This window comes from Clinocottus analis, unplaced genomic scaffold (assembly GCF_023055335.1).
Source record: "Clinocottus analis isolate CAN_PGR_092001 unplaced genomic scaffold, fCliAna1.0.p SCAF_12, whole genome shotgun sequence".
NCBI lineage: Eukaryota > Metazoa > Chordata > Actinopteri > Perciformes > Cottidae > Clinocottus > Clinocottus analis.
In genome coordinates this window covers 1,047,686-1,061,155 of record NW_027175843.1, presented here as the reverse complement: position 1 = coordinate 1,061,155, position 13,470 = coordinate 1,047,686, and the positions used below count along the sequence as shown (strand labels likewise).

The window sequence follows — 13,470 nt, the reverse complement described above, 5'->3', positions numbered from 1 at the left end:
TATCCATCCTAATCTATGGAATATTTAGCAAAGCTAAAGCCATGCATATCACATTGGAGCAAATGTCTTCATATATATTTGCATGACTATTACAACCAGACAACTAAGTATTGGTGGCATGTGTTCAATGCAATGATCCCTTTTCACCGTGATGATGCACAGCACGGGACAGGGTCAAGATCAGGAGGGACCACACCGGCTATGTTAATGAGTCAGTGGACCTCCCATGATATACTGGCACATTAGTGGCATGTTTATGCACAGGGGAAAGCTGCTGTGACAGCAGAATGTTGTTGCACTTACTTACATATTGAGCCACACTTTCCACATCAGGTTTCAAGTAAATACTATTAGTACATTAAAGATTGTTCATTTTATCATTCAATATTTTCTCCCCACATCTTACAAAAACACACTTGACAATTGACACAAAAACTTATATTATTAATTTATTATTTAACAAACTATTAACAGCAGTGACATGCTGAATCACATCACAAATTACTCAGAATCACAATTTATCTTGAAGTGCTTGTGGTGGATGGATGATAATAAACTTGGACATTTTTTCAATATATATTCTCTTTCTGTCTCTCAATATAATATTAACACTTCACAACAGTGATTTTCATTGCACAAACACAACAGCCTCGGTATAGCTGCCTCTGCATCTCGGTGACAGACTCAGCAGCACAATGTGTCTGCAGGTCAGTTTGTTTTCGTCTGTTTTCCTCTCAGTCCATGGACTTATCGCTCCAGGCCATTGACTTCCTTTTTGCCAGTTCCATCCAGGACGGCTGTCCGCTGTCCGTCATGGACTGCAACGCAGATGGCATCGTGGGCGATGACGAGGGAGATGAAGATTGCGCCTCGTTTTTCCGCAGCCATTTGTCCTCCCGGGGTCTTTCTGGAACTTTGGTAGGACTTGACTCTAAAAGAAAACACATGTTATGTTGCTGCACATGGAGATACTGAATTATGTTGTTGATAGTTTTAATAAATGTGTGTCAGCACACCTGCAAGTTTGACCCATTGTCGTCCCTCTGCGTTGATGTCTCTACTCGGGGGTTTGGATTTGACAGAGGCAGCGGCTTCACCTGATACCTGGTCCTCTGTGTGAGCTTTCTTCAACTCCACCTGAGGAAACCTGTGCGTTAGATCATCCGCCCGGGATAACTTGTCTAAAACAATATCAGTTAAAGAAGGAATCTAGTGCAATTGTATATGACATTTATTGTCACCAAATCTCATGAAAAGTCCAAAACCAACAAGGAAGTGAAACTAATTGTATGTTTAGCCAAAGCCTGATGCAAGTTATCCCTTTGCACCAGAGACTTCAGCCAGAACATTTAGTCCCGGGATCCATCGGGTAATAATTCTGACAACAGACAGGCCTGTGGGCACAAGAGATGATATTGTTTTGGTGCTGGTGTCGCCACCAGACGTGCAGACTGAGAGTTATCGTTATTGTACTTTTTAATGTTCGACCACCAACTTGAGACGCCAGACTGGAGTCGAGATGCATCGTGTACGACCAGATTGTATCACAAGTACACGGTTTACAAGCTAATGTTTAACCAATAAAAAGTTAAATTCTCTTCAGTCCAAAGGCAGATTGCGTTCAGGCCAACGGCTTCCACCTCTTCACTCTCCAAACAGACTGTTCACCTTCATCCAACCAAAGACTGCATGGACCTGATGTATTAATACGACACACTATGAATGCAGAATCTGTTTATAGATGTTGAGTCAAATTACTTCTGCTTGACTAATGCTTAAAGAATACAGTGCCCAGCTGTTTTAGGAGATTAATGAGCCCTATTAAAGTACTTTTCATGGAATTTGTTGACAATAAGAAATGGACTCTCACCAGCCTTATCCTTGACTCGCTATGAAAGACAGTGACAAAGAAGTACCACAAACCCCCTTGGATCCAGGTGGAGTGGTCCACTCCGCCCGTTTCCCCAGAAGAGAAGCCTTCTCCGCGACCGACCCGGCCCAAACGGCCCGTCTTCCTGACAGTGGCGCTCCTTCTTTTTCCGGCACGGAGCCAGAAACGGGAGAAGGAGATGAAGCAGGCGACGCGGTGGAAACCGAGTTCGTCGATGGTTTGAGCTGGTTGGCGGCGTGAAGACCTCGGCCGCCGCTCCAGGACGGTTGCTGCTGGCCCGAGGAAAGGTACAGCTGTGCCAGAGACTGCGTGGTGCTCCCTTGCGCGACCTGAGACGAGGCCTCTGTTTGTGGAGACGAGTGCGAGGGAGACTGGCTCGCCTGCACAGCCGGATGAGACGCGGCCTGCGAGGCAAACTGAGGTTCAAACTGAGGTTCTCTGGAGGCGCCTGGCTGAAGAGGAAGAGGAGGCGTCGTCTTCTGCTGCGCTGCCGTCGTCAATGGCTTGACAGTCTGCGCTTGAATTCTACTTTGCGCTGTTTCTGCTTCAGTCGACGCTCGGTCTGCAGCCTCCGTGGCTGTTGGGCTCTGTTGCAGTTGTCCAGCCTGCGGCTGCGCCGGTGCTTGAGGTCGAGCTGCCGTCTGCACACCTGTGAATTCTTTGGGAAGTCTACTGGTGAAAAGCTGCTGGAGACTTCTGGTCTTCTCCATTGCCAAGCTCATCCAGGACACCTCGGACGAGGCCGTTTGGGGGGCAGACTGGGGCTCCGGGATGGAGGGTTCAACTTCTTTGAGGTTCGAGGAGGTTGTTTGGACTTCTGTGGGCGTGATGGTGACGGGCGGGCTGTCGGTGGGCTTGACTGGTAGGGAGAAGCCAGACGGGGTTGGATCTAGAGAGAGACAAAGTTTACTTAGACACACTTGACAGCGCTGTTAAAGTTAGCCCGAGTGGTATTTTAAAGGACAAAGGTCCCCTGTGATCTTATCACGAGTGGTTATTTACTGTGTGCACATTGCAGTGTGCGTGTGTGCAATAGCAGCAGAGTATGGCGTAAGAATATGAATGGATGAACTTGAGATGTCTTCTACATGCTGAAAATACAAATACAAATCTCAGAGACTCACCTTTTGATCTAAGGTCTCCTATTTCCTGTTCCTTTAGTTTGTCACATCGCTCCTCACACACCGGTAGCTTCGCGTTATGTTTCGAAGAGGCATCGGACCGAAATCTGGTCGACAGAGACGTGGAGCGCAGTTTAACACCAAACGCCGTCTTTCCTTCGTCGTCCTCGACCTCTTCTGCCTCCGCCGCCTCCTCCACCGCCTCCTGCTTGCTCTCCAACTCCTCCACCTTCGCGGCGCCCGTGTCTGTGGTCACATTTTGAGACGCTGTGACTGATTCCACATGTTTGAGGCCGTCCCGTACTGAGCCTTTATGTGGAGCTCCCTCTTGTCTGAGTCTCCCCACAGCAAAGGGCACCCCTCTCAGTTCTTCCTTTTCCTTTGTGCTTGAAGAGGGTTTCTCCTCCGCTCCCCGGACCGGCTTGTGTCTGGCTTCAATGTGTTCCAGCACTCCGACAAAACTGCCCGATCGGGGTCTTTCTCCCTCACGTTTTTTGGCAGCGGTGATTGACGAGAGATGGAAGGACCCAGATCCTTGGGTGGGTCTCCTGATCCCTCTCGTGCTTTCTGTCTCACTCTGAACCTGCTGTTGAACGGAGGAAGACCTGGCGCTGGTGCAGACCTGGTCGCAGGACGCCTCGGTCATCCCGGCCTTGTTCAGAGTATTTCTCTTGTCAAGGGACATTGCCTGTGTTTCAAAATCCCTGTCTCTGCCGTCTTTGAGTTCTGACGGTATGAAGGATGAGTGTGGCCTTGCATCTGCTGGCCTGTGGGGCTTAACTCTAAGTACCTGGGCGGGAGCAAAGGGCACTCTCCCAAGAAGAGCTTGGTCCTGTTGGGAAACAGCTGCGCTGGATGATTTGTGCGCCGCCTCCGACGTCATCGATGCCACCTCTGGCGATTTTGAAGGCAGCCGCTGAGATGTAACGGGAATGACGTCCTCTCCTTGATCTGTTTCCAACGTCTGCTCCTCTTGAGTACTGAGCCGCCGCTTCTCTTCACTCACAGGTTCCAGGTGGTTGATGTTGTTCAAAGCGTGTATGTCAGACGTTTGTTCATTTGAGTCATTCTGGGGAGAAAAACAAAGAGAAACAACATAAGTGAAGTGCATAACACATGTTTGTCTTCACAGACAATATGCAAGGTGAAGAAATGTTCATTCACTGCAGCGAGCGTCTTCTTGGTGCTGGCCCTCTGGTTTCTGGGCTTGACGGACAGCCGGTGGCGAGCAGCAGACGTGTCCAGGCACGGGGTGAACTGGGCCGGAGCGCTGAAGTCCAACGGCGGCTCAACGACAGAGGAAGAGGTAATGGAGGGCACAGACGGAGGCGGAGGGAGGGATGGAGTCGGGGGAACTGATCTGATTGGTGCAGGTTTGAGGATGGGAGAGAGCGGACGAGACGACGGCTGGGAAGTCTGGAAAGAAGAGAAAAGCATTATGTAACATTGCAAATACACGACGAGGGTGAACAGGAAGACACGTAAAAAGAGAAAAGAGGAGAGTCTGATGGGTGAATCCACTCGGGGGGAACTCTTGAAATCGTAACGCACCTATAGATAGTCCTTCAATGAGCTCATGAGCAGAGAACTGAGCACGTAAAGGAGGATGAAAATCACCTTGCCGAGGGCTCCTGGGATCTCAGGGAGGCTGTGAGGAAGAGCCTCATCCTCTGAGCGGCTTCCCAGGTCCTCTGCACGTCTGACCGGCAGAACCAGAGGCGGCGGGCCCAAATGCATCTTCTGCTGCTGGAGCTTAATCTGCAATAACAGATAACAGGTGATTTTGAGAGAACTAGAGACTCAGTTCCCAACAATAGGCCTCGTGCAGAAGTCTCTACCTGCAGAGCTTTGATCTTGCTGTGGACGTTCTCCTGGGACAAGACCCTGGCCGGTTGGGTTTCTGTCAGGACCTGATCGGCCAGAAAGATGCTGTCGGCAGACAGCGCCCGCGATCCCATCGCCCCCTCGGAGCATCTGTGGGAGCGGGAAGAGGACATGAGGCGACGGCACGAACTAGAAATCGGGAAAAAAACGTAAATGGAGCTGTGACGCAAACATTTACAAGATCATGGACACACTCACGCCAAGTCTTCCTCCGACCCGGGTCCCTTCCCTGCCGTGATGTCGCTGACCGACTGGCTGAGTTTGGCGTCTTCCTCTCCGCCTCCTCTCTTGCTCCTCCCAAAGAGACGGTTCTTCAGAGACTTGAGTTTGGATTTTTTACGTCCTGACAGAGATGGAGACGGAGACAGATCCAGGTCACAGCAACACACACACACACATATGCACGCGCACACACACGTGCAGAACTCTCTTAGTGGTGTTTAATTGTTACTTCAGACCGATGTCATCGGCAATACATTGTTCTTGGTTTTTGCTCGTTTGCTGGCACTCCTTTCTCTCCTTTTAGTCAAACACTGGCCTTCTCTTGACCGTAACACTGAAACTATGCCACAGATATAATCTCACCTGGAATATCCTCGGTGCTTCCTTCTGCATCTCCAGAGAAAGACTCCATCTGATCGCTGGAAGCACAGAACAGACGAGGGGGCGGCGTGTGAAGAAAGACACGGATAAAAGAGAAGCAACTGTGACGAGAAAGACCTCAGGCCAACACTCTCTAGAGGTTGTTGGAGGGCATCGAGTGTGGCTGGACTCCTGTGGTTTGCTCTCTGCAAGGCAGGCATATGCACCTAACGTGTGACAGCCTGAAGATGTGACTCAGGACTTGAGGTTCAAAGGTTTATTGGTATTATCAGGGACAAGCCTGAAGCGAGGCAGGGCGCGCTGAGCAAACTCTGTGCCAACAATACATAATCACAGAGGCTTTTAAGAGAGGAACACAGTGTCATCAAGAAAGAACACACAGCGCAGACAACAGAGGAGTATTTCTAGATTAATCAATATAATATCATTTATATAATCATCACGCTGAAACAAAGCAGTGCAGATAATAATGTGTGAACAGAGGAAACGCTGAGCACTTGCTCTCCGGCAGCTTTACTGATGCAACACTTTGTTGGGTCGATGTTTAACTGTGTGCAGGAGTCAGTGCAAGGTGCTTGTTTCCTTTTGTTTCAGAGACTCTACTCTGTACCCGTTGTTTGAGACGCACCGGGTTCTGCAGCGGTTGCTGAGGATCCGTTAAAGGGAGCATGATGTTTTACAGCACGTGTGGCTGATAAGACGAGATCTGGCTGGTTACGGATACACATGCAAAGTCCACACTGCACCTCTGCTATCGCCCAGCCCTCGCTCTCACATCATCAGCCCGTCCTATTTAACAGGAATAACCGGGACGCTCCACACAGGTTGCTTGTGACTTTCCCTCTAGAACATTTCAACACGTCTCGGGGTATTTTTTTGCACCAGAATCAAGCTTGAATAGTATTTTTTGCTTTGGTCAGTTTAGTTTTTCCTGCAGTGGGTCAAGCTACGGCCCCCAACAGGAACGCATGATAATCCGGTGGATTATCAACATTGCAGAGAGATCCTTGTAAGATTCCAAAGCACCATAATCCAAAACAACAGCTTAATCACAAACTTCCCATCCCAGGTACCGCACAGAGAAAGTACCGCTCCATCTTAATGTTAACACACACACAGACAGAAAACAAACACATTAAAGTGCAAAAATGAGCAGATTTACCCGTCTAATCGCAGCACCTCTGCTCTTCGTCCCTTTCCTCGTCTTCCTCTCAGGGCAGAGTTGTCCAGAAGATCGTCCTCACGTTTTAAAGCTCAGGCTCGCGTCGTCTACATCTGAAGTCGGAGGGAGATGCAGAGGGAAGGGAACGAGGGAAGTGGAAGGAAAATGGAAAAGATTCAGGGAGAAAGAGAGAGAGGACACTCCATGACAGGGTGAGCAAATGCACAAAGAAAAAAGGACATGAGAGAATGAGAGAGAGAGAGCAGGGAGAGAGAGAGATACTCTATTACATTAGTGGCACACTGTGGCCCTCTGCGCTAAGCTGCTTATAAAACGCTAACCTGATTTTAGGCCCAGAAATGAGAGTAGAGGGAAAAAAAAATAAAGCTCCAGTTGGAAAGAGGACAGGCACACAGGAACTCCAGCTCACAGGACTGCTTTTGCATCACATCACAAAGGAGAGCCTCTGTGTGTATGTAGGTATGTGTGTGTGTGTATGTAGGTATGTGTGTGTGTGTATGTGTGTGAATGTGTGTCTAAGAAAGTTAAAAATTAAAAACAAATGTAAAACTCACTAACCAGGAATTAGCCATTCAGCCATCTCCCAGCCATAGTGAGATCCATGTACCACATTGGAGCTGAAATAATCTGTTGTTGCATTACTTGTAGGTTTACAGATGTGTTTTTTTTTATGAATACATGTTCACACATCACTCGTGAAGTATTTCTGCTCCATAAAATAGACATTTGTTTGTTTCCACGCTGTGAACTTTCTGATAAAGTTTGGGGGGAAAAGCCAAAACCTCCCACACTTATAATCAAAGAAATGCAGCAGTGCATCCCGCTGCACATCCAGGCAGGACAGCACTGAGAGAGGAGAGCACTATCTAGGCCACGAGGCGACAATCAGGAGGGAAGGAAGCAGGGAGAGGAAAGCAAACCTTTGTGTGCGGCTGAGCAGCTTCTCTGATGAGGCTCCTCATCACACAAATCCTTATCTCATCCACCCGAATATAAACCCGGCCGGTGACATCTGGATTACATGCAACCAGCGGTGACATAAGAGCCCGGGGTGTAGTTTTATTTGTGGATTTATTGGGAGCAATCTACACATAAGGGAGCATATGCTATCATGTTTTGTTTAAATACAGCTGATGTGCACATTGACAGCACCAACCGCGTCTTGCTTGCAGCCTTTTGTGCTCTCAGCTCTGAAAACAAAGGTCGCCACGTTCGTTACAGTTACGGCCATCACGTGATCCCCTGATGGATTATTATTTTTTTACCCTCGGAGCCTGTGCATATCGGGATTAAGGCCGATAGATAATCCGATCACGGCTCTGTTTGGACTCATGCAGGTTCAAACAAGCAGTTTTTCATTAAAATGTAATAAGGGAGATTTTTTTTGCTGATTCTTTCAAAAAAATATATTATATTTGTCATTAAAATACATGCAATTGGACTCAATATAAGTGCTGACCAATATCGGAAACCCAAGGAATACATCTAATTACTTTTCCTATTCAAGTAGAGAAAGCGTGATAATATTATAATAATTTTGATTTTAAATATCAACCATTAACTATTAATAGATTGAAATGTACATTGATCTTTGAGTTCACATTAACAGCAGAAGACTGAGAACATGTGAGGAAGAATAAAAACAGTGTTTTTATATCAGGCCGACAGGATAAGCAAGGGAACATTACGAGGAAGTGAAAACACAAGTGTCAAGGCAGATACAATAAAACATTTCAAATACATCATTTCAACACTTCAGGGTTTTGTTTCCTTGATAAAGCTGGCTTATTGTTTTGTAATGCAGTTTGAATGATGAAATCTGCAATCAGCTGGAGTAAAGGAACAAAGTTCATTACACTTTGATAAGTCACGTAAACACGCTGCAGTACTTTGATGATTCGTTCTCATGATTATAAATAGTAGCTTTACACACTAAACTCTAAAAATCAGACGTTGCACATAAAGTAACTGGACGAGCTCCTTTCATTTGATAATATTACAAAGCACTTACAACCAAAATATATTAATGTTTTAATATATTTATTTCCACCAGATGGCGCCATGACATCCTGAAAGCATACAGCAATAGAAAAGTTAAAAAATAAGTCATAAAAACTCTTATATATATATATATAAAAAAGGACCAAAACAGTTAACCGGTGTGATGAAAAGCATTTTGTAAAACCTGATCATTGACACCGTTAAAAGTTATTATGAGGCCACATGCGTGTGTAAGTTGTTATTATGAGTCTACATGCGTGTGTAAGTTAAAGCAAATCCACAAACACAGACGATGTTTTTGTGAGAAAAAAAAATGTATTCAAGCTTTACAAAGCAATCATAGTGTTTTTGTGTGTTTGGTGTGAAAAATGTCTACGTTGGTCTCCTGGCACTGCCGGAGGTCATAGTCACAATATCCGATGGAGAACCGACCCTGAAGGAGAACAATGAGACTTCAGCACCGTAGTTCTGACAACAGACAGCGACAGGAAATGCTAACTATGAAGCCTCACCTTCGGTCTCTTGAAGTAATCGAGTCCTCTTCCTATCTTTATGATCCAACCATTGTCAAACCTGAAAAAAAACAATGTTTTTAAATTGGACTAACTGCAAATAAAGTCACAAAGAGACAACCATTTGAAAACAATGGATTCATGAGCCACACGTCTCTCATTGCTGTACCTGATCTCCCGGTCATGAATAGTGGAGGAGTACTGCAGATCCAGAGTCAGTCCCAGAGCACTCAGACTCTCCTTCAGCTCGGCCAGAGCGGTGCTCTGCTGCCGGTTGTCCGCCTGCAGGACGAGATGAATGGCCGTGAAACAACACTCAATCACCACATAGTGTGACCTCATGAGTGAAACAACCTACTTCATCCTGCGAAGTGAGGAGATGGATCTTTTTCACCTTGCAGGAAGCTTTCAGCAGCATCTCACAGAACCGCAGGAAGTTGTACAACTGTAGTGGAGAGAATGGAGACGCAGTGCGGTGCAGTTTAAAGATGAGATTACAATTCAGAACGATGCGTTAGACATGAATTCTAAGAGCTCTGTGAACTGTAAAAGGTTCTCTTTTTGATTCAACATTAAACTTCCAGAGTTCACTCCAGGTTTATCAACTAAACTCCTCTGAAGTCCATTTCAATAAACACAACTAAGGATTTCTCAAATACAATTATGCATTATTCATGCATTAGTGAACATTTAAGTTTTTTGATAAATGCTTATTCAACTTACTGATAATGAATCAGTCATAAGTAGTAGTTGCAGCCCTTGCACAAAGCCAGCATTTAAAAACCATTAAACGACAATGTAATCTCAGATCTTCCTCACTTGGTGCGTGTGCCGTATGTATGGGTCTTGAACCCAGACTTCTGTGAGTAAATTGCTCATGTATGGTTTGAAAAGAGCATCGTAGCTGTAACCAGTAGCATCCTCTGCTATTCTAATCTGCTCGTGGTACTTCCCATCTGACAGGAGAGGGAACACAAGAGGAGACGAGAAGGAGACAAGGCGTTAGGAGGCACAGACAGCAACAATACAATAACCACTTTGCTTGTCATGTAGTCCTAAATAAATGTCTGTTGGGTTAACGTCAGCCTTGGCAGGATCCGTCCCCACTGTGTTAGTCAGCCAGCCTTTAAGTGTTGTATTGATTACCTTCCTTCAACTGGTTCACGTGCACTTTGATTTGCTCGGCTCTGTCCATGTAGCCCTTGATCTTCTCCCGGAAGTGGCCTCTCTTTGACTCATCTTTCACAGCTGCTGGGAACAACAACAACATGCATGACGGTTCGTGTTAGTCACCGTGCCGCCTTCCACGGAGTCTTTGTATGTCGTTTACCTTTTAGCACGTCCATGAGTAGCTGGATGCCTTCCTGGTAGCAGACCAGAGACTCCTGGAAGCGGCCGCTGTGGTCCAGCTCCACCGCCCGCTTCAGGACGGAGATGGCGGATGTCTCCATCCCCGCCGTGTGGTTTTGTGTCATAATTCTTTCCTACGTCTTCTCCGGAGATTTTAGAAAACCAAGATGTCATTAGTCATGCTCGTCTACTGTCAGGAGAAGACAGTGAAAGATGTGGCGCCACCTTCCTAGTTGACAGCTACGTAGGTGCGCCACAAAAATAATCCACGCAGAAACTTAATGGTGGAACCTTCGGCCGTCTGGAATAATGGTGCCCGATGCTTATAGGAGTGTACCTTTGACAGAAACCACACATATATTTCAATCACATCTAATATTATATAAATAGCACATTCTTACCCGTAATATAATCGCAAACATTGATCAGAAATAGCGCTGGGAACACTTATCGGGGGAACGTGTGTCATACCGGTGCGGTATCAATGCGACCCCTTCAGGCTTCCGGTGAAGAAACATGGAGGCGCCGACGCTGCCGTGATTCTAATATTTGTCTGATCACAGTTGATTTTCAGCTCTTGAATTCATGTTGTTAGTGTACATTTGGTGAATATGACGTTGATGTAATTGCGTTTGTGTTTTTATTCGTAGCGTCTGATCCACGCGCGTATTTCGCAGCAACAGGACTGCGCGTGCACGTTAACCTTGGCGTGGGTGACTATTTTTTTTTAGTTTCTGGTGACCCGTCCGTCTCATACAACATGTCAGGAGCCTGTCGCGGCTTGAGCTCTCTTCCAGTCAAGGTAATGTTTTTATTTTATTTTTATGTTTCAAACTGTTCAGCACTGACAGACTCGTGTAACGTGTCCTGTCTTTTTAAAATCAATGTGGATGCTGTGAAGGTACTTTGTATTTACTGCGGTCAAGTGAGCCCACATCCGCGTCTATTTAAGGTGTTACGGTACCGGTCCAGTCCGCAGCCCAGAGAAGCTCAAAAGCTCAAATGAAATGATGATATTCATATTCAAACGGCATATCCTTAAAATTGTAAATTAAAATCACAACGCAGTCTTGTTCCGACGGTATGGTGGTCTATGGTGGCTTAGATAGCACAAAAAGCATCCAAACGTAATTTCCCAATATCCCAATATTCAAAAAGCTATAAAAAGCAGATCCTTAAGTTTGTAAAGTAAACTTACAATGCAGCATTGTTCATGCTGACCTCTGCCATGCATATGTACATGGCCATGATATTTTACTGTACAGTTTTAGAGAAAAGTGACTTCAAAGTCAGCTTCAATGACATAATGGTATTCATAATGTCGCAATTTCCTATATTCAAACTGCTAGAAAAACAAATCCTTACATTTGTAAAGTAAAATTACAATGCAGCCTTGTTCAGACTGACCCCAGCTATGTCCATGTGTATGGCTTGCGATTTTACTGTACAGTTTTTGAGAAAAGTGACTTTAAAATCAGCTACAATGGAACCTAAATGTAACCTAAATCGCACGTTCTATCAAATGTTTATTGTCTCGTGTCAAATCACTCCAACCTCTGAGGGGCTGTCTCTGTGTGCTTCTATATCACGGAACAAATCTGCATTTTAACCTCTACTATATTACATCTCATTGCTTATAATGTGTGTGTGTTTACAGATCCTGACGGAAGCTTCACGTCTGTCCCCTTGCTCGTGGTTCGTGTCTGCACGCAGCAGATTTACCAAAGCAAGAATCCCAAAAGAGGTAAGCATCAAGTCAAGAGCTCCAGGTTCGCTGTATGCCAAAGAGTTGCACCTTTGTTCTGCACCTCGAAATGATCAAAGCATCAATTTCTCAGTTGTCAGTGTTCAACTGTGTTTTTCTTCACAGCTGTTTGTGGAGAGATCAAAAGAACACGAGAAGTACGGGGGAGATCCAGACCAACCTCACAAACTGCACATCGTGACGCGAGTCAAAAGTGTGATGCGAAGACCGTATTGGGAGAAAGAAATGGTAAAACACCTTGGGCTGGAAAAGGTAAGGCTTCTGTTTAGTGCTATCCTTTCAAAGTGTGTGTGTGTTTTAACATTGCCTTGTGGACCAAAGAAACCGCTTTCATTAATATACATGAGCAGTACAGAGAGAGGATCTCTAAACATGTTAGCTTTGAGTGTCTCACCTCAAGCAGATGTAGCATCTGAGGCTCAGTGAACGTTCACTAAAACATTTTATGGAGGCAAAATTAAACGTGTAACACTCAGATTGTCCTCTCTGCTCTCTTTGTCGTGTATTTAGGCACAAATACCTGTCATTCACAAAAATACGCCAGCAGTCAATAGCCAACTGAAGTTCATCAAGCACCTTGTACGGTAAGATGAATGTCACACGTCTGCCTCAAACTATGAAGCTCAAGTCTCTGCTCATCATGCAGCCAAACATGAACATTTGATAAATACATATTTAAAAAGACTGTATAAATTCTCGTCCCTCATCTTATCTTTCCTGGTTAATTCAGGATCCAGCCGCTGAAGACGCCTTATGGACTTCCTGCTGAACAGGACATGGGCGACGCCTACATCAACAGCAAAGGAGAGTTGATTGTTCGTCGCCTCCTCCAACCTGTAGACCCCAAGGCTATCGAATCCTAGCGCCACATTCAATCGTATTCATTATTAGTTACGTTGTTCATAAATATCATAGTTGCCCGCTGTGGTTCCGATACTGAGAAAGAAAGTTTGTTTTGAGTGGGATTTACTTGATACGTGTCCATAAAGAAACTTCTCAGTCTTGTGATTGACATATTGCTGTTTTCATGACAAATTAGCAACAGCTGATGGTTAAAATTATTTACATGACTTGTAAAAAAACACAAATTAAAGCTCTTTATTCATTAAATACCTCTGTAACCCTTTTGTGTGTTTTGTGGTGCGGCCTTCTCATATGTT

General features: G+C 45.4%; 3 protein-coding genes across 5 annotated transcripts; 1 reads left to right on the top strand and 2 right to left on the bottom strand.

The window, feature by feature from the left end:
* Positions 1-551: 551 nt before the first annotated feature.
* On the bottom strand, positions 552-6,895 carry cracdla (cracd like a). The gene is made up of 10 exons (XM_068572818.1): positions 6,662-6,895; positions 5,482-5,537; positions 5,095-5,239; positions 4,851-4,986; positions 4,630-4,770; positions 4,177-4,428; positions 3,016-4,081; positions 1,924-2,780; positions 1,017-1,137; positions 552-931 (listed from the first exon to the last, which is right to left on the bottom strand). Exons 2-10 carry the CDS (start codon positions 5,528-5,530, stop codon positions 735-737), a joined length of 2,964 nt encoding a protein of 987 aa, XP_068428919.1. The 5' UTR covers positions 5,531-5,537; positions 6,662-6,895; the 3' UTR covers positions 552-734.
* A 1,671-nt stretch (positions 6,896-8,566) lies between these two features.
* On the bottom strand, positions 8,567-10,783 carry mitd1 (MIT, microtubule interacting and transport, domain containing 1). Of its 2 annotated transcripts, none has more exons than XM_068572714.1 (7): positions 10,526-10,783; positions 10,342-10,446; positions 10,015-10,151; positions 9,554-9,640; positions 9,365-9,477; positions 9,196-9,256; positions 8,567-9,116 (listed from the first exon to the last, which is right to left on the bottom strand). In XM_068572714.1, the coding sequence occupies exons 1-7, from the start codon at positions 10,668-10,670 to the stop codon at positions 9,021-9,023; spliced, it is 744 nt and encodes a 247-aa protein (XP_068428815.1). In that variant the 5' UTR covers positions 10,671-10,783; the 3' UTR covers positions 8,567-9,020. The 2 variants fall into 2 exon arrangements, with proteins under 2 accessions (XP_068428815.1, XP_068428816.1); XM_068572715.1 differs by having other exon boundaries at positions 10,342-10,443.
* A 261-nt stretch (positions 10,784-11,044) lies between these two features.
* mrpl30 (mitochondrial ribosomal protein L30) lies at positions 11,045-13,420 on the top strand. 2 transcript variants are annotated; one of them, XM_068572757.1, is made up of 6 exons: positions 11,045-11,150; positions 11,277-11,347; positions 12,203-12,289; positions 12,416-12,562; positions 12,821-12,894; positions 13,041-13,420. In XM_068572757.1, exons 2-6 carry the CDS (start codon positions 11,306-11,308, stop codon positions 13,171-13,173), a joined length of 483 nt encoding a protein of 160 aa, XP_068428858.1. In that variant the 5' UTR covers positions 11,045-11,150; positions 11,277-11,305; the 3' UTR covers positions 13,174-13,420. The 2 variants fall into 2 exon arrangements, with proteins under 2 accessions (XP_068428858.1, XP_068428860.1); XM_068572759.1 differs by having other exon boundaries at positions 11,045-11,167.
* Positions 13,421-13,470: the final 50 nt, after the last annotated feature.

What these genes read in the sequence shown, in the direction of transcription:
- cracdla (XM_068572818.1), bottom strand. Translation starts at nt 5,530, where the DNA reads ATGGAGTCTTTCTCTGGAGATGCAGAAGGAAGCACCGAGGATATTCCA. An exon ending in AAGCACCGAGGATATTCCAG is followed by an intron (nt 5,240 to 5,481) that starts GTGAGATTATAT and finishes CATCTCTGTCAG; the next exon opens with GACGTAAAAAATCCAAACTC. An exon ending in AGGAGACCTTAGATCAAAAG is followed by an intron (nt 2,781 to 3,015) that starts GTGAGTCTCTGA and finishes GTCTCTCTCTAG; the next exon opens with ATCCAACCCCGTCTGGCTTC.
- mitd1 (XM_068572714.1), bottom strand. Translation starts at nt 10,670, where the DNA reads ATGACACAAAACCACACGGCGGGGATGGAGACATCCGCCATCTCCGTC. An exon ending in CGTGAACCAGTTGAAGGAAG is followed by an intron (nt 10,152 to 10,341) that starts GTAATCAATACA and finishes CTCTCCTGTCAG; the next exon opens with ATGGGAAGTACCACGAGCAG. An exon ending in ACATACGGCACACGCACCAA is followed by an intron (nt 9,641 to 10,014) that starts GTGAGGAAGATC and finishes TCTCCACTACAG; the next exon opens with TTGTACAACTTCCTGCGGTT.
- mrpl30 (XM_068572757.1), top strand. Translation starts at nt 11,306, where the DNA reads ATGTCAGGAGCCTGTCGCGGCTTGAGCTCTCTTCCAGTCAAG. An exon ending in AACACCTTGGGCTGGAAAAG is followed by an intron (nt 12,563 to 12,820) that starts GTAAGGCTTCTG and finishes TCGTGTATTTAG; the next exon opens with GCACAAATACCTGTCATTCA. An exon ending in TTCATCAAGCACCTTGTACG is followed by an intron (nt 12,895 to 13,040) that starts GTAAGATGAATG and finishes TGGTTAATTCAG; the next exon opens with GATCCAGCCGCTGAAGACGC.